This window comes from Martes martes, assembly GCF_963455335.1.
Source record: "Martes martes genome assembly, chromosome: 8".
NCBI classification, from domain to species: Eukaryota; Metazoa; Chordata; class Mammalia; order Carnivora; family Mustelidae; genus Martes; species Martes martes.
This window is the reverse complement of record NC_137895.1, coordinates 19,201,603-19,222,092: the sequence shown is the minus strand read 5'-3', so window position 1 is coordinate 19,222,092 and position 20,490 is coordinate 19,201,603. Positions and strand designations below refer to the sequence as shown.

Sequence of the window (20,490 nt, the reverse complement as noted above, 5' to 3'; positions counted from 1 at the left end):
ATAATCTACTAATCATTTTTATCACCTTTCAATCTAGTGGAACACTGACAGTCTTCTTGTAACATTTTGTTGACCTAACTCCGTGGCACCTCAATGTTCTTGTTCTCTTCCTATCTTTGTCATTTCAGCTTCTCAGAATCCTCTTCCTTTACCCAAACTTTGAGTAATATAGCTCCTTGGGATTTAGTCCTGGGCCCTTCATTCTTCTGCATACTCTTTCCTTAGGTGTTTTTATTCATTTTCTTGTTCCAAATGATCTTCCTTTCCTTCCCCCTTCTTCCACCCTCCTTTTCTTACACCTATCTATCTAGCCTATTGGTATGGTCTGAATATGTGTATCTGCCCAAAATTCATATGTTGAAAACCTAATGGTCATCGTGTTGATATTAGGAGGTGGGAGCTCTGGGAGATGCTTAGGTCATGAAGGTAGAGCCTCATGGATGGGATTAGGACTTTTATGAAAAGAGACTCCATAGAGCTTCTTAACACTTTTGTCATGTGAGGATATAATGTGAAGTCTGCAGTCCAGAAAAAATCCCTAACCCGATCATGCTAGCACCCTGACCTTGAACTTCCAGTTTCCAGGACTGTGAGAAATTAATTTCAGTTGTTTATAAGCCACCCAGTCTGTGGTATTTTGTTACAGCAACTTGAATGGATTAAGATATTTATCATCTATCTATTTATCTCCATAGAAAAATGTATTGTTTTGTTTTCTATTGCATATATTATGTGCCACCATAGTTATCATTCTAAATCTTGCTTTAGACATCTATTCATGTAGTGTATAGAGATACACCCCATTTTTAATACTAAATGATAATGTTCATTACCTGAATGCAATCAGAGTTATTTAGTAATTTCCACACTGTTGACATTGATATTATTTACATATTTTTGCTTTAACAAATAATGCTGCATCAGATATCCTTATGCTTTCCTTTATGCACAGACTTGTCAGGGAGTCCCTAGGGTATTGAGTTGAATTGATGGAGGATACAGACATTTTAAATTTTAATAATTACTGCCCACTCACCCTCCAATGAACTAGAATATACATCCACAAGCAGAATATGAGAATACCTGTTTTTCCGTACTCTTGTCAATACTTGATATTAACAAACCTTAAATTTTTGTTTGAATACAGGTTTTAGAGGGATTTTATTTTGGACTAAATATGCATTGGATGGTCAAATATGTTGCTAAGGTCAACTCCAAGGTTCTGAACTTGGTTGATTGAGTGATAGTGCCATAGACAGAAGTTCCAAATGGTAAATTCCTTACAGGGGTGGGAGCTGAGAGAGGAAAATGGGTTGAAGTCAAAGTGATGGAAGATATCCAAGTGGAAATTTCCAGTAAGCCTTAAGATGACTAAGGGATTCAGAGAATGTAGTCTCTTTCCAAATCTTCTTTTCTTTTTGCCTATATAGAAAGTGTTTACTTTATGTGTTTCCCTGTGGCTCTGTTGATTACATTCTTATGTGTGGTTTGAAGCTCCTCTGGCTTCAAACCTGTATTTGTTTTGGGCATGGTTGGAATAGAGTGCTAATGAGCCCAAGGTCATGGGTTTGATCCCCAGAAGGGCCAGTTAGTTTCATGGAGAGGAAAACTGTGTTCTGTGGTTCACAGACTTCACCCCTAATCTTGTCTACTTATCTCTAAACTATGTAGCATTGGTCCCAAGAGGGCCCATGAAAAAGTGTGAGTGATTGTGTACAATCCATTAAAATACTGGAAGAGTGGCTTCAAGTGGGTTTATCTAGGTTGCTTCTTCAAGAAATTTTGTCTGCCTTCCTCTTTCAGCTTGTGGACAGAGATCATATTTTCAGAGACAATGTTATGACCAAAAGCACATGGAACTGTATTGTTTAAGGCCACCCACATCTGTTTTTCCACATTTATTTACTTCTCAGGTAATAGGCAGTGTGATGATCTAAGACTGTGTTGTTCAGTGCAAGTGTCTTCTTGGAAATATTTGAATATTATCAGTCTGACTTTGTGAATCGGCTTACTAATATTGTACAAAAAAACTCCGGAGAGCATGAATGTACCCAAAAGACTCTCTTAGCAAACCTTTCACTGACATATTTTCCTTATCTTATCAGGCTGCTCTAGCTTGCTGCATACTCTGGGAAATACAAGTCTACACTCAGAATTCTTGCTAAATAGTCATACACAGATACAGCATAGAATGTCCTGTGTTTAAATGAGTGACAATATCCATAGAACAATCTTTGGAAAAACCCACAGGAGGCATCTTCTACACAAGCACAGAGTTGCCAGGATTTGCTAGGATAATATCTGAAGTCTGTTTCTGTGGATACTGCATTTTCAAAAATCAATCCTAGAGGTTTTCAAATTGCTTTTCCCGTTGACTGATATATCCCTGGGTCCTACAGGAACAAACCCAAAGAGGATTTGGAATAATCTTACACACATATTGAAAGATTCAAAGTAAATACTCACAGCTTAGGAAGGACTTGAAAATAGGTTCACTTTTCTTTCAGGGATTCTGTGTTTGCCACATCAGGGATATTTCTATTTGACATTATGGAAAATTTGAAAGGTTGAGGAGTAAGAGACCAGACCATCAAATATCATTTGATAGATTGCCAAAAATTACAGTGATGACTTAGAAGAATATGGTGTAGAACAAATATGACTAAAGGTAAGAGGTAGAATAACTAAAGTTATATGCTGATGAATCCAGGAAAAGTGGTTAAAATTAGTGGAGTTTGGGTTGTACATAATGACACACAAGGGACTTAATTACATTGGTTTCTTGAATTGATTATAGTGACAAGAGGAATTATTTTGGTACTACATAGGGATAGCTTGAAAATACCATATAAATAATTAAAAATCACTATTTGGAAAGATTGTAGCCCTGATGGCTGGGCTGGGGGTGAATAGAGAGGATCAGTGACACAGCAAGAAAATGCCAGATTTGAGATTTTACATTTGCCTTTGTAGTGCAAGGAATTTTAGGTTCAAAGAGTGCTTTTCACCTGGTTTTGCTAAGTCAGAGTAAAATTAGGGAAAAAAGTGACACTGATCACTTGGTCACTGTCAGAAAAGTTGAGGCTATGAACCAGAATGTGCACAGAAAAGAATATGACAAGGGACACCTAGGGGGCTCTGTCAGTTAAGTGTCCGACTCTTGATTTCAACACTGATCATGATCTTAGGGTTGTGAGGTGGAGCCTCCCTGTGATTCTCTCTCTGCCTCTCTGCTCCTCCCCCTGCTCTCTCTCTCAAAATAAGTAAATAAGTAAATAAATAAACAAATATTAATTTAAAAAGAGTGTGACAAGCCAATGGAGATGTTCTACCTAGGATATCTTAGATCTTTAATTAATTCTCTCATAACTAATAATAACAATGGAAGTAGTGATATTGAAGGTAACAGTACAAATGTTAGGAACCACACCAGACAAGAGCTGATAAGCAGACCAATGCAGAACTGCACCAGTGTTTTAATCTAGCCATAAAGAGGAGAAGGGAGTTGAGGGAAATTGGAAGGGGAGGTGAACCATGAGAGACTATGGACTCTGAAAAACAACCTGAGGGTTTTGAAGGGGTGGGGGGTGGGAGGTTGGGGGAACCAGGTGGTGAGTGTTAGGGAGGGGGCACAGATTGCATGGAGTACTGGGTGTGGTGAAAAAACAATGAATACTGTTACGCTGAAAATAAATAAAAAATTTAATTAAAAAAAAAGAAACTGAAAAGATGAAAAGAACAAATTAATACAATGTGATAAGTTTCCCTAAAGGTTAATGTATTAAACTTCCCTTTATTCTGAGATTATATCGATGTTATTTAAATAAATTCCCTTGTAATGACATAATGATCGATGTTTCTTTAAAAGAACTCTTTATTTAGCCAAATGTATTTTACCACCGTAAGTCAATTTATAGTTTTATTTTTGGAAATTTCACTATTTTGAGAAATCTAGAAGTTTAGGGACTTGAATGATCATGTTTAATCCTCAAATAATATGAGGTAGATTATATTGTTATTATTATTATCACTTTACAAAAGAGGAAACAGCCTCACAGAAATTATTTTAATTTTCCACAGCTTCCAACCAGAAGTGTCAGAACCACAACACAACCAATGTCTGCCTGATTTCAGTGTTCATGCTTCTTACCACTATGTTATTCCTTTGGGTATTAGTTAGGGTCCATTGAAGGAAACAGAAACCATTCTAGGTATGTAAACAGAGGGCATTTAATACAAGTGACGGAAGAAATGATTAGACAAATTAGAGAGGGGAGTCAATCCAGATATCAATATCAGGAAGTCCCTACCATCCCTAGGACTAGAGACCCAGAGAGGAGGTGGTATTCCCAACTGAGAAAAACTGTATGGATAGGTCTAGATTTCCTCCAGGGACAGGGTGCTGATTCTCCAGGGACAGGGTCCATGAGAGAGGAACTGCCATTGTTGCCAAAGATGCTACTTGAAGCAGAGAGAGAAAACAGGGGGTAATACCCTGGCTTCTTCCCTCCTCCTGCTCTGCTTCTTTCCTTAGTGCCTCTTATTATTAGGCAAACATACTCAGAAACCAGAGAACACAGGGACTGGGAAATGTTCCTTATGAACATAGTCAAAGAAGGGAATGTTGGGAAATGGATATGAGAGCGAACAGATAAACGACCAGTATATTATAGCCCAAATATGTATTAAATTATTTCAGTGTACCTTTTACTACGGCAGTGAGGTCTAGAGATACCAGAAGGGACTTATCAGTATTAACAGTGTAAGAAAATTTATTTGGCCATAGGAGGGGGATGGGCAGGTTTCCATTTCCAAATGAACTTTAAAGCAAAGAGAGACAAAAGAAATAAAGAGAGAGTTTTGGTCTTGAGGTAACCCTGCCTTTGAGTATTTTAGGTTCTATAAGGGTGGCTGAATTAGAAGTTCTGGGCCAAATAAGGTGGTAGAGCCCAACCCTATCATTTCTCCCTCTGTCAATGTGTCTCCTTTCCTCTTTAGAGGAACAATCACTTTCTCTTCACTCTCTCTCTCCCTCTCTCAGAGATTTGGAGTTGGAAGGACAGTTCCATATTTGTGGAGTAGAATGATGGATTCAGCCATTGCACTTATATAGAGGCTAGTCATGAATGGAGACTAGGACCTCCCCACCCCCACTCTCCAATTGCCATTTGGAGAAAGAGATTAGTATTTCCCCTGGAGGAGATTGGGGGCTAAGCCGGAGCCATTGAGTTAAATAAACAAAATAGAATTAGGAAATTATAGGACAGGTATTCCAGTTTTAACTTTCCTGGTAGTAGCCATTAGAAAGAGAAACCTCCTGGGGTGCCTGGGTGGCTCAGTTGGTCAAGTGTCTGACTCTTAGTTTTATCTCATATTGGGATCTCAGGTCGTGAGGTTGAGCCCTACCTTGGACTCCATGCTCAATGTGGAGTTTGCTTGAGATTCTCTCTCTCCATCTCTGTTTGCACCTCCCCCTGCTCTCTTTTTTTCTCTCTCAAATAAAATCTTGAGAGAGAGAGAGAGAGAAAGAGAGAGAGACCTCCTTTATAGGTCACATTTCGTACCTTGCTTGAGATCCAAGGTCGAATTTTACTTCTGATGTACTGTTGCAATTGTCTCAAATCCAATTTACATCTGTTTCTGTTTTTACTGATTGCTTTATTCTTTTTAGAATCATCTCATCCCATCACAGGGTGAAGGAAAGAACATTTAGAAACCAGATGTTATATTAGCCATAACCATTATCCTTTATTGGATCCCAAAGAGATTTAATCTATATCCATAAACAGGTGAGGAAGATACCAGCTTTCAGCTCAGCTTTACACTTTAAAGATGCCTCACTGAGAAGAGGACAAAGGCTCTGCCATCCACTTGTCATTATGACCCAGGGAGGTTCATAATTGGTATGTATAGACCAGTGGTTCATTTCTATCAAACCCAATCTCTCCTTTATGTAACAAATATTTCATGATATATCCTCTGGTGTCCCAAAGAGAAATTTATAGGTAATGCTGACATACACAATTTCAATAAAAATCAAAATGATGCCTGAACTATAATAAAGGAGAACTAAAATGAAAACAGTTTATAATAAGAAAACATGCATTATAAGATAAAAAGGCTCAGACACAACTCCATTAGAACATGTAATGAAGTGGTCAGATGTTTACACTTATATGGAGAATCATGAATGTGACAGCTGCAAGTAGACTGATCTGCTCAGAGAATGGAGAGATTTAAACAACACAATTAGCATTGTCATCGATGATGTTTTTTCTAAAATTGTAGACAACACTTGGTAAAGTTCCAAATGAAATAAAGTACCACCTTCTTCTTAATTTACATGGTAATTGCATTCCTGAAAAATTCCGTTTATATTAAAATCACGCAGAAATACTTTGAGTTTGTAAGTAAATTAGAGTTATAGCCTATGCTTAGGCTATAAATAAGTCGATGACAAATAAATTTGTTGTATAATAAGTTTGTTGTATAAATAAGTTTGATGACAAATAAGTTTATCATCTACATGAGATTTCTGAAACCCTAATCCCCTGCTCAATTAAATGCCAAAAATGCCTTCCTCAGTTACCATGAATGACAACCCCAAATGTCCCTACACATTTCCAAAATGCCATGTAGGGCTAGCATTATACCCTTTGGAACTCCTGAGAGTGGGGTAACTAAACCCTTTCGAAGGGCAGAGATATAAGAACACGGATCTCATGAAACTGACTCCCCAAATTTACATTTTTGTCTGTGGAAGCCCTGATTCAACCATGTTCCTTCAGACCACACTGGCTTTGACAAACCGTCAAGAGAACAACTCTTGGCAATCTTCTTCATCATCAGCTTCTAGTTTTACTTATGTAGAAATGGTTTATTTCTGGACTGTATAAAGACAAACGTCATACCTCCTCACTGAGGAATCCTGAGATTGTTTTAACATCTGATATTACATACACCACGTGAAGGAATACCAAGAGCTGACATTGCAGTGTGAAGGAGCCAAGAAATGGCAGCAGGTAAGGTTGAAAGCCCAGTTAGATACATGGGTTATTGAGCAAAAATGCTTATTTATCTTGATAATGTAATATTCATAAATAGTTTATCACTCAAAGGTGCAATTACCTGTATTTCTGCCTGTGCCATGTAAAAACACATTTTAATAGGAATGTATCTGTCTCTATCTGGAACTGTCCTTGTGTGGGGCATGAAAGGCAAAGTAGTAAAAACACAGATTTGATGTCCTTAGACCCAGATTCAAGCCCATCCTGCCTATCCGTGACCTTTAGCAAATTACATAATGTCTTTGAATCTCCATTTCCTCACCTATAAAATAGGGTTCATAGTAGTGCCTGGCTCAGATAATTTTTATAAAGACTAATGAGATAATAGAGGTAAACCACTTGGCATAGTGACTAACCCCTAGTAAGTACTCAGCAAATATGAATACTATTTTTATTTCATTTGTTTTGTTTTGTTTTGTTTTCCATAGGAAGGGGCAGAGGGAGAAGGAGAGAGGATCTTAAGCAGGCTCCATGTTCAGCATGTAGCCTGACATGGGCTCAATCTCACAACCTGAGATCATGACCTGAGTCGAAATCAAGAGTCACACATATAACCAACTGAGCCATCCAGTCACCCCAAATTGAATATTATTAATCAGCAGTATTAACCATTATTGTTGGGGTGGTCATAATTATCACTCATATAGATCTTACAGGAAGGAAAAATATCATTTTTTAAAAGAGGCTGCAATTTGACTTAGATGGAAAGAAGGAAGACAGAATTCCTCTTAGGGACAGAATTGCTTTTCTCTTTAGGAAAAATAATCTTTGGGGCATATTCAGTAATAAAAACTGAGCAGGTCCTGCTCCCACTCCTGTTATGGGAGAATCTGGGTTGGCCAAGATTGCTCTGCCGGAGAACAAAGTAGATTTCCTTGCATGTCCTTATTTTTAGGAAGGGGGAGGAATAGAGGCCCAGGGAGAGAGAGAATCTTAAGCAGGCTCCATGTCCAGTGAAGAATCCCACCGAGTGCTTGATCTCAAAACCCTGAGATCATGCCCTGAGCTGAAACCAAGAGTCAGATGCTTAACTGCCTGAGCCACCCAGGTCACCTAACCCCCATCAGGCCCTGCAAGTTCTTTCTAAGGGAGAGGATGGAGAGTTGGATAGGAAGTAATTCCAGGGATAGTTTGCTGAGGGGAGGAAGGAGGATTACCAAAATGGCAAGAAGCACATGAGCAGCCAAAATTCCTTAATGAATTTTAGTTAATAGTTAATAAGTGAATAGTTAGTTTAGTAAATAGTTAATAATAGCTTAGTAAATAGTTGATAGTTAATAATTTAATAGTTAGTTAATAATTTAGTTAATAGTTAATAGTAGCCAATTTTTGCCACATGCTTAATTGCCTCCCACTTCATCATTCCCAAAACCTTAAGTGAAAGGCTGCACCCAGTTTAGCCTAGTGTGGCTAAAGGGAGAAAAAGTATTGTCTAGGGAGAGAAGCAATGCAGTTAGAAGCTCATGGCCATAGGCAGCAAGATGTTGAGCACAAACAGGACAAGGAGGTCTAGAGGATAGGGTTAAGGAGAGCTGCGGTAACTCTGAGGGAGTTACGGGAGTCATGGTGAGATGCATATGGGAAAATAATGAACTGGTATTGCTAGTAATTCCTTGAAATCAAGTACAAGTCTCCTGAGCCTTTTTTACATTCAGGTAACTTTTCAAATACTTCATGGAAGTTTTAAGAAAAGGAAAATAGAATGAGATACTTTCAAACAAGAGGGAAATTACTAATCTTTCCACCCTGTGCTTCTACAAATGCTGTTGTGAGTTTGATATTTAGCAAAGATTTAGCGAGATTTATTGAAATAAAAACTCAATGCTAAGAGACCACATTCTTATGGGATCTCACAATATGGGTGAATATTGAATGCTACTTGTGTATTATGTGCCCTGTTTGATAGAAAATCTTTTCCCAGACACTTTGTGTCATGGATTATAACTCACTGTTGGGTTACAGTGAGTGGGATCAGTTAATTACACCTGCTTTATTGTTAATACATATATCGTACAATTCATACATCTCTTACATAGTTTGTACAAGCTCTTTGAAACATTTATTTTTAAATATAATCTGTAAATTCTATAAGATATCTCCACTCTGGTGTATGATTAGTTTTATTTTTCTGGGTAAGTTTTCTTGTTTATTTGTTGCAGTGACCTCAATTAATAAAAATGCTACATAACAACAGAATTCTTAAGGAATGACACATTACACCAACATTGTCCAAAAGAACTAATTAATCAAACATGATTAATTTTAATGTAATTACTAAAGAAAGATATATCATTTTATTATGACGCTCTAGCCATACATTTTTCCAAATATGCTTACTTAACAGTAAATGTAAGATAATGATTCAGTTAGTTACAGTTTTAGAAGTCATTAGGATTGATATTCCTCTGCCATAAATGAATAATGATTTCAAATACAGAATTAATTTAATAAAAAATATGCTTTTGAACTAAGACAGATAACGAATGACCAATCATTATTTTCTGGTTTCAAAGTAGCAGGGAAAGATTCAGTGTCTGTAAGTGTATTTATCACACTTGGCCTGTAAGTGTGATAAAACCATATGAAGCAAAACACATGTTGTAATCCCAGTTCTCATAGTTCATTAACTCTTGGTAACAGGAGATCTGACATGGTATTTGGGGTCTTTATGTAAACTGAATACAAGCTGCATGGTGTTTGAAAGTTTTTAATTTTTTGAATAGACATTTTAATGATACACAGACACAGATAAGAGATGTGAGTAGACAGTTCAAGGTTTCAGAGTCCCTCCTGCAGTGTGTTTAGCAGCAGGTACAAGATAAATATCCAAACAAAATCAGATTAAGGGATTAACAGAAGTGACTTTGCTCTGGGTAGGTAAATGGGGCCAGTGGGTGACTTGGAAGGGATTTTTGAGTTTTGTTTTTATTTTTCCTATTTTTACATCAGTGCATTTTGGCCAAAAGAAAATGAATAATATTTACCTTTAGGATGCAGTAGACCTGGGCAATTAAATAAAAGGCAGATTCTAAGGCTTGCAAAAGGTCATTCTGAAGGTGTCAGGTGATTCAATAGGGATTAAGTAGGAGAAACTATCTCCATCTAAACTCACATTTCAATTGGGCGATAACATTTGGACTTATGTGTTCCTCTTTTAAAGTTAACACTTTTTTTTCTTCAGACCCTACCAATGACAGCTGAAGAATGGGGAGAGAGAGGGACCATGTTTAAGATCAATGTATCATTGTAAATTAGGAGGGAACATGTGATATGTATATATTTTAAAGAGGTCCCTTTAATTCCAGGGTTTAAGTTTGGTCACCCCTCTATAAAATTTTGAGGCAAATACTAAATGAATAAGCACTTGGAGGAATAGAGACAGTTTCAAAAACTCCCTGGGCCTCTGTCTTATATATGAGAGGTTTCCCCAAAAAAGTGTTGTTCTAGATAGGACTTGGTTATTTCAATTGGTATCTTTATCCTGTACCATAGCACTTTAAAGTTTCGGACAGTCCTCTCATCTCCCTTTTTTTTTTAAATAGAAATCACACAAATATCTATGTATCAGTTTCTAACACCTAATAGGAAAGTCTTTTAGAATATTAAAATAGCAATAAGCAAATATGTACTATAGGATTAAACACTAGCATTGAAACAAACCAAAAACAAAGAATCAACACATTTTTCCTCTTGTTTTTAGCTCCCTCATATTCTGAACTTCATGATGATTGCAAGAGAGGGGCATAAAGAACTACAATTCTTCTATTAAAATTTTTTAAAATAAATGATACCATAATGATGGATAAATCAGATTTATCTTTTGAAAACATTGATGGGAAAGCCCAGGTGATTTGAATGAGAATGCTCTTTTTTATGAAGAGAGCCAAACATGATCTGTCTCTAATAAATTAGTACACTCTTTAAAGATTAAAAATAGGAAAAACATTTTAAATAGTCTGATTATAGCTTCAACAAGTCAAACATACACTTCTATCTAGCCTATAGTTTTAAAGAGTCTATGTGGGTTTAACTTATCATCCCTCATTCCAATATAAAAAAAAGAAGAAAGAACCAAGTCATTTTGAACATTAAGATATTCATAAAGACTGTATGAAGTAAAAAAACAGAAAAAACCCAAAACAAAAACAAAAACAAAAAGTCTTCACAGATTGTTAGCCATCTCTTTCAACAATTTCTCATAAATTCTTCTCTTTCCTTATCAGTAGATAACCCCCATCTCATAAGGAAATACTTTCCAACACTTCCTAATGAGATCAGTGATTGCTTTTTATGAGAGCTACTGCTCTGAGATGTTTAGTTGAAGGGAGAGTATCTTCTATAAACCAGTAAATGCCAAAGAATGACTTAAGGGGGATGTGGCAGAAGCTATTTTTAGCAGATTTAATCTATGCATTGTTTCTCTTTGTTTTTATTTTCTCCATTGCTGAATATCTGTTTTAGAGCAGAGAGCACAAAAATCAATAAGTAACTTTATCATGTTTTGTTCTGCCGTTTGCCTATAAGGTCCTTTTTTTTTTCCCCCTATGTATACTCCATGCTCTTGATTGAGGTGTTCAGATTGGATAACATATTGCTAATTTTGCTGAGTTTGAGAGCCAGCAGAATAACAGAGCCTTCTAACTTTACAAAAATTCCATTTTCTGTCCCTACACCCCCAAACTCACAATTTGGTGAACAGTACTCTACTTGTGAGTGATAAAAAGTTGAAAGGTGGTGGTAACTAGACCTCATGCTATTTTATTAAGCCATCTATCTATAGAATTGTTGTTTTCATACTTTAAAAAAATATGTCTATGCTTTCTTTTTTGCTTTTATTTTCTTTTTTTTTCTTTTTTTTTCTTTTTTTTTTAGTCAAGTACTTTCTTAAAGAAACAATAGCACCACAGTGGCATAGCTGGCCAAACAATAAATGGGAAAGCAAGATGTGCTACATCTTTCATTTAAGAAGTCTCCCAAGTGCATAAACTAGTAACAGAAACCCTGGAGCCACAGTGCATGAGATGGTTTCATCTACACAAACATTGACATTCCAAGAAGGGGATGGATTCCCAAGGGAGGCCAGGCTTTTTTTTTTTTTTTTCCTAGTAAGTTTTTTCAGGGAAGTGATTTCTTCTCAGTATTCCATTGGTCTCTTAAATTGAGTGTGTGTGTGCACGTTCTTGTGCATGTGGTGGTTGTGTGTGGGGGTGTTGCAAGTTTTTATTTCTAGAAGAATGGATTCTGATGGAAGGATACATTTACCTTTTCAGTGGAGCCTCCTCACCTTAAAGTGTTCAAAAGATACTGTGATGTTATTTGGGGAACTGGGAACCAAAATTTGATCTAGGCATTCAGTTTTATCAGTTAAATTAGAACTAAGCCTGTAAGCTGAAAGCTCATTCTTACTGATATTTACAGCTTTTTCATAAAGCTTTTGAAATTGCCTCATTTGAAAAATCCAAAGCAAAGGTTATAAAAGTTTTGAGATATGAAATTTTAGGTGCTCCTTTCTATCTGTCCCGGATCATTCTGCTGTAGTGTGTAGATCGACTGACTTTGGAAGTTTTACATTGATTTGTCTTCTAGTTTTAGTGCATTTACAAATTAGATAGTGAGTTAGTATAATTAGTTAATTTTTAATTCATTGATTTATGATACAGTTGGAGAGGATTATGTGTCAGAAAAAATTAAAAATAATATAGCTTTGCATATTTAAGCTTTCCTCACTAGGGTAATTTTGGCTGTGAATAGAATTATTAAATGAATCAAATAAGTCATAGACATTCTTAGAATTACTATATCCAGCTGTGTCTGGAAACCCATAGGTTTGCAGAAGATTGCATGTAAAGTGTTGCTGGGAGACAGTAATTTTAAAAGGTATACACGAAGAACAAGAAATAAAAACCAGAATGCCTGTCATTTTGGAAAGGGAGGTCCTGCATCTAAATCCACAGAACAGATGGGTCTGAAAACAGATAAAGGGCAAAAATGACTTCCAGTTTCTTTTACATTTGTGTATAGTGATTACAACATTGCTCAGCATGCCAGAGGTGCTCAATTCAAGTAATGCTGAGGATCTGAGGGTTTAAGCACTTACTGGCTGAGCAGGGGGACCCACCACATAGGGCTTCTTTTTGCATATGTTTGAAGATCCAGGAAGTCTTAGACTTTTTTTGGTTTCTGAACCTTGAGGTGAACCAGTGGGATGAAAACTAAAGATGTTATTTTTGTTTTCCATGCACAATTTCTAAGAATAAAGAAATACAATTTGCATGAAGTAATCAGGCCTGGTTGCTTTTCACCAAAATGTTTGAAGGCAGTTAAAAAGACTTGAATGATGGATGATTCATTGCTCTAATAAGAAAGTCTTAGTATGTAGATGGGAAATATTTTCTAGGTCACCATGGGCCTGTCCTCACTGTTGGATTTTCCTGATATCAATTTTCAGTTAAATGGATAAGATGCATCTGCAGAGGGCCAGGGGTCACTCTGGCAAGCAGACATAAGGGAAAATTTCTAGTTCTAAAGGAAAATTTTGCCTCTCAGCTAGCAACTTTAGTCAAATATATTTTAACAAAAGTTAAAAAAAATGTATATGTAAATATAGCTAAGGGTGAGAGCAAAATTTATTAAAGAAAGTGATTTTGTGATTTTTTAGAATTAGATATTATTTCAATATTTGAAATCTTGAGCCATTTTTTTTTTTTTAGATTGCCCAAAGAGAATTTGGGAAAGAGAAAGAGAACTATATTGTTCAAAATGAATAAAGTATCATTTATAATATTACAAGAAGTATTACTAGGTTACTAGTAACTGCCTGGAAGAGTCAGTGAGTGCTAACAGATGGCATAGTTGCTCTTTCACTGGTGGAAATCTTTTTTTTTTTTTCCCGTTTTCTTCTTTTCCTTTTCCTCTTTGCACTTTGTATTCACAAATCCAAGTGCAGAATTCAGAGCGAATTGTCAATCAGATATTTCTTACTTATTTTGAAAAGGTTTTAAAAGAGATGGAACTGGCAGCTTTTAACTAGGATAGTTGAATAGTTAGCAGGATAGCTACACTGACAAGAATTAGCATGTCAGGAACATTTGGCTGATCAGTTTCCTAGCTATGCCATGAACGGGTTGTTTCTATAATTCCTTGCAACCCAGCAACTGAAGGGCTCTGACCTTGTGCCCTTCTAGCAACCCAGGATAAAATCTGGAGCTTCATCTTTGTAATCTTCATACCACCCCTGTGAGGTAGGTAGATGGCATTTTGCCCCCATTTTGTAGATGAGGAAACTGAGGCACAGAGAGGTGAAGTGACTTGCCCAAAGTCACACAGTGGTGAGTCTGTGACAGAGCCAGCAGATGTTTGTTCCTTCAGTGAGAAATAAAAGCCAGGACTATTAAATTCCTAGCCTTCTGCTTTTTCCACTCCTCTCTGGACTCCCCAATCAAATTTGCATTAGCAGACTTTGTGTCTTAAGTTTTTTCTTGGAAGGCATCATTGGGGGAATTTTGCCTTCTTTCCCAAATGGATGGATTTTTAGGACCCTTCCCCTTTGTGTCATCTTCGGCTCCAGGCTTCTTTTCTTTTGCTTTCACCTTTTACCGTTTTGGCCAGACTCTTTCGTATAACAAACTACAAAATAGCACCATTGTACTAAAAAACAGAGTTTTACATACTGTTTGTGATATATCCTGTATTCTTGATATGCTAAATTTACATAGTGCTCTATATGGAAAAAATAAAAAGAGAAAAGTTACTAATCGCGTTGCACACTAACTCATCATTTGAAGGAACTGTTGAGAGTTTGAAACTTTCTATGCTTAAAACATATGCCTAAAAATGATTGGCCTCAAAATTGCAACTACTTGCATTTTTTTTTTAGCAAGATGTGGAAAAATAAAGCTTTGTGTCTAAAATAAATGCATCCAACTTATATTTGGTACAGATGCCACAGATGGAATTTTTTGGGTTAAAATCTTTTGGGTGTGCTACTTGCCTGCTTGTTGCTGCTCTTGAGGAGGCCAAATTTGGCAAATATAAAGATGATGAAGTGGAGGGTAGAGATAAACAAACAAGATTATCAGACACTGTAAAACAAATGGCCTGTGTTGCGTAGTAAGAAGTGCAAATTAAAAAAAAAAAAAAGAATAAACCACTTAGACAAGACTGCTGAATGAATGGCTCCAGCAGCCAAGACTCAGAAACAAATTTAGTGCAACTGGATCTATACAACGCCCATGCATTTGTGGCTCTTGAGAGGCAGGGACTAAGATATATTTATATATATATTTTTCTCTATAGAACATTATTGATAAAGGATCAACAGCAATCTACCAACTCCAGGACCATTGTTGCAAGGTGCAAAGCTTTTAACAATCACTCCTAAAGACAATGCTGGAATGTTTACTTGCGTATTTCATTGGGGGAATGCCCATCTTTTGAAATGTTATCAAACTTATTTTTTGGTAGGTCTTCTGGTGTTTATCAGGTAACTCCTACAGAGCAAATGATCCTGCCGGTGGCATGTCATTCTTCACAAAACAGGAAGGTCTTCCTACATTCTGTAGTTCTTGTTTCCTGCACTCCCTCTACTTGCGTTCTTCAAATGTACTTCCTAAAAATAAGGGAGAAAAAGTGACATTAACTTTTTGAAGGTTTATGTGCCCTCCCCATCCATTTCTAACACTGGGTCAATCTCACAGAGAGCTTGGGCCAGTTGTTTTGTTTGTTTGTTTGTTTGTTTGTTTGTTTTCTAAGAAAGACATATGTAAATAGGCCTTTAGTTTTCAGTTTAGTGAAAGTTAGGCTACTTTTATGTGCCCTTGGTGTCATGGGAACTAGAGATTGCCTTATAATCACACAGAAGTGTGTTTCTATTCACCCGCCGCTATCACAGATTTGTTGACCAGGAGACTCTGAAAAATCCAGAATTCTGGCCTGTGGCATCTTTTCCTACTAAGAGGGTGAAAAAAAAAAAAAAACAAAAAACACCACAACATATGCTGGGATCATCCTCTGTTGTTTTAGTGCATTTTTTGGGGTTTAATTTTTGTAAAAAGGAGACATTTTTCATTGTTTTCCTTTTCTTCCTATGGAGTTTTAGAAGTAAAAGATTGGGATGTTTTATAATTGACTTAGAATCTGTAAATCACAGATATACTGAGCTGGGTTCAAATCCTGACTCATTCAGTTTTAGTTACGTGAACTTGTGTAAATGGCAATCTCTTGTGTCTCAATTTTATCTATAAACTAGCGTAATAATAGTTATAGGATTAAGAATGAAAGAATTAGTACCCCAAAAGATTTATAATGGGTTTAGCACATGGTAAGCACTACATAAGTATTAACTATTTATTTTTATTATTATTAATATTATCATTATTTAGTCATTATTATTATTATTTCATCTTCATTAGAAACCATTCCTGGACTAGAAACTCTGGGTTCCTTGTTTTGGTGCTACCATTCACTTATCAGCAAGCAATGCTGTTACCATCCAAGGAATATTGAGTTTTGCTTAGACTAGAAGCCCTATATAATAGAGACCCATCTGTCTCTTCACTGTTATATCCCTGTGTCTAAAACAAAGCCTGGAATATTGCAGTTGCTCAATAAATAGCTATAGAATGAATTAAATGACTATAATGGCTGTCTAATAATGTCATTATACTTTTCCTATAGTTATTATTTTATACTTGAATATATTTAAATTGAAAAGTGTATTTCAAGTCATTATATTTTTCCTATAGTTACTATTTTATACTTGAATATATTTAAATAGAAAAGTATATTTATACGAATAAGAAGATGTGGATTAAACACAGGAGGAAATGGCATCTGCATGCATGAACATGAGGTGCTTTTTCTCTTGGTTTTACCTCTAGCCAGGAGGCCCTTAGAGGAGGACATAATGAATCATTATTGGTACAGAATGAAGTTCAAGAATCCCCAATATCGCTTTCTCCCAGAACATGTTTTCATCATGACCAAAAATAAGAGTTTTCACTATGGTGTCTGGAATCTCCAAATTATTCCTTCTGGCTGAGGTAATGACCTCTCAACCCAATCATTCTTAGGAACTTACAGGTCATTGTAAGGGACTTTGGAAAATGTTCAGACCTGAGCCTGCAGGGTGTGAGAAGCTGGGACAGAATCAATTATGGTCCCTGGAAATAATACCTACTGGCTGAGGCCCATTGGGATTTGGTAATATTTCTTACACGTATTTTTTGGCTCTACGTGGAATGTTGGAGTTATCATCAAGTTCTTCATAAAAGCTAGTTAACACTTTATAAGTTGATGGTCAATATCCTGTACTGACTACATAGAAAGAAGATAGTGTTACTGTGTAAATATGTTTATTGAAGTAACTAACTCAGTGGCCATTGAAAACTTGTGGGAAGAAGTTTGGCATTTGTATAGGATAGATTGAAATGCATCTGTTTAAAATACTGGCACTTTTCCCCCAGATATCATACAATTTTACCAAGTCTACTTAACATGCATTCGTAACTATATAAAGCATCCCTGTTAAGCTACCGGTAAATTTATATTCCTAATCTTACATGTTATTCTGCATTCTTAAAAGAGTTCTCCTGAAAAATGGAAGAAAAAAAAAATGGAGCTACAGAGTTGGATCACTGTTGTCTCAAACTCCTTGAAACTTTTCTGTTTAGTATGCAATGAACCCTGCAGATGGTATTTGGCTCATCAAAACCCCCAAATGGTCATTATTATGGATACCACCTCTCTACAAAACTACTAATCAAATTAAATAACAGATCTAAAAATATGCTAATTTGATTTTGCTCTGTTTTCTCTGTAACATCCATACCAGCTTAGAAAAAGAAGTTTTTAAGTATCTGGATAATGAGCACACTAAGAGAAATGCTCAAGAATGAAATAGTAACAAATTAAAAGATGATTAATCTTTAATCTCCAGTCTAAACATATAAACATTGAAACTAAACTGTTTAGTCTCCAGTTTAAACATCCAGAGATGTTTAAACCCCAGATTTACAGAAGAAAAAGTTCAGGTATCTTCTTTATGTCCATCCCTCTTCAAGTTCATGAGGGCTGTAGCAAAAAGAATTGATGTTAGATTGGTCAACCATTCGGATCTCATCCTTTTCCCCAACAGATTCTTCTTTTCTCTCAAAGCAGAGGTGAAGTGTCAGTCTGAGCACAGGGATCCTCTGGTGTATTTCTTCTGAGTCTGTTTCAGCCTTGCAGCAAAGCCATGGGCAGAAACTCACTTGAGTGGAGCAGACACTGCTCCAAGTAAGCATGGTTCCCATGCATACACGGGTAAGGTGGAGGCCATTCAAACCCAGCTGGGATGTTGTCTGGTTTGCATTTGGCTCCGTTCCCAGGCTCTCACATGTGACTTCTTTGTTGTAGACAATGACAGTGACAAAACAAAAGCACTCAGAGATTTGGTCTCAGTCGCATCTGTTGCTTTGCTCATTGTCTTAATTTAATTACGCTGGCCACCCTTGACAATGGGCAGCAAGTGGAGGCATGTTAGAAGTAGCCTGAGCTGGCACCCACCTTCAATGCACTTCTTGAGGGTTATGAAACTGTCCCACATTCAGCCAAGCAAAAACTTTTCACTTCAACAGCTTGTCCAAGACAAACAAACCAGCTGAAACTGTTTCTAGTATGCAACTAGGCAGATTTTTGAAAGGAAAACAGTAGTGAGTAAATACTGTTTCCTACTGACACCAGGGAAGGTAAGATTATTTTAAAAAAATGTTGGTCCTCTAGCTCACTCTGGTTGACTGAGAAAATTTATCATTCTGAAGGAAACGTTAACCAACTCATCAGGGAAAAAGTTTTGGAACATCTTAATTTGTGATATACATTATAAGACATTGTGTACCATACTCAGATATTTAGGAAGCTGGAAAATGCCCTGAGGTATTACATGACATTCACATTCTCCTATTATATCTTGGCTCTTATCCTAGCTCCTGGCTTTACAAAGGAAAGCAATCCACAAACTTTTTGATTAAAAAGATCACTGAGAGCTAATAACAATGGCAGTAACACAGTAACCTTGATTAACATTTGCAGACACTGTGCAGTTTATACAGTAATCACCAGTAACATGATATTGGCATCAGTCTTAAGGCATGCTAAGAATTGGTGACTTGCTTGAGGTCACATAAGAACAAACTGATAGACCTAGGACTAATAGTTAGACAACTTATTATTTTAATAAGATAGTTCTATCTCTCAGGGCTGGGCACTATATTATATATGTTAATTGCACATATTTTTCTTATTTAATTCTCCTAGTTCTCCTGCAGATGGATACTATGTCTTGCTCATTTTACCTTTAAGGAATCTGAAGCTTAGAAAAACTAAACAGTGAGTTTTTTTCTGATTCTGGAACTTACCAGGTAGCCATTCTACCATATTGTTTCCCCAAAAGATGAAACATTATCGGGTGCTTCAAGGTCCAAATACTTTCCAACAATAATAATAATTAACAGTGTTATAAGCTGCCCATGATCCCAGATGATGATATATTCTTGTTTAGAGGGTAAGGCAAGACTCTAAATTATGGAGGGGTACCGTTCCTTACCACAAGAGTGAGCTAGGACCCATTTATATTATTATTGATAGGAATCTAGTAGCCCACTATTCATTTAGCAAAAGCTAACCCTGTGGATATAAGCCCTTCTTTTTGCCCCACCTATCTTTATGAGGTTTTTGCCTGAGAAACAGTATCTAAAAGAAGGATGATAATAGTCTCTTTAAATTTCAGAGAGGAAACAGTGACATTTTCAATAGACTGTGTTTCCATCTCAACTACTCCAAACAAGTAAGTATTGTATGACATAAAGTCTAATAAAAGCCTGGCACCCTGTAAGAAATGCTTGGAAAATACAGTCCAGCATGGAATATTAGCAGCCTATTGTATAGCATAAAGTCCTAACTCAGCATTGACCTTCTCCTAAAAAGGGCAAAATGGGGGGAAAAAAGAGCAATTAACGTATATAATATAGTGGATGTACTTTAGCTATTTTGCTGGTTTGGTCTGGAGACACATGAAATTGTGGAGGACAATTTAGATGTTTCAGTATCAACTTTGATTATCTCTTTACTTCAGGGAATCACAAGTTCCAATTCCAGGAGAGTTGGGTCAGCCTTTCATCTCTGGGAGCCAAGAGAGTAAGTGTCATGAGAACTACTTGGAGCTTTGGGATGTGACTTTTAAAACCAAAGGACAAATGTGCACATTTCAAGTGACTTGTGGGATATCCCTGGTGGGATAGTTGCCTCTTCAACAAAGTAAAAGTTATATAGACTAAATGTAATGTCATTCTGCTTAGACTCTTTCTTTCTTCCTTCCTTCCTTTCTTTCTTTCTTTCTCTCTCTCTCTCTCTCTCTCTTTCTTTCTTTCTTTCTGGAAATTACCTC

At 36.5% G+C, this 20,490-nt stretch overlaps 1 protein-coding gene across 4 annotated transcripts in view; it reads right to left on the bottom strand.

Moving 5' to 3' along the window:
• Positions 1 to 13,977: 13,977 nt before the first annotated feature.
• The window catches only part of IGF1 (insulin like growth factor 1), a 72,741-nt gene continuing 66,228 nt past the window's right edge, over positions 13,978 to 20,490 (bottom strand). For 3 of the 4 annotated variants that reach the window (XM_080810400.1, XM_080810401.1, XM_080810402.1), the window contains one exon: positions 13,978 to 15,675. In XM_080810400.1, coding sequence (XP_080666526.1) covers positions 15,616 to 15,675 — 60 coding nt within the window. In that variant the 3' untranslated portion in view covers positions 13,978 to 15,615. The remainder of the gene's footprint in view (positions 15,676 to 20,490) is intronic. The other variant, XM_080810399.1, reaches the window with a different exon arrangement.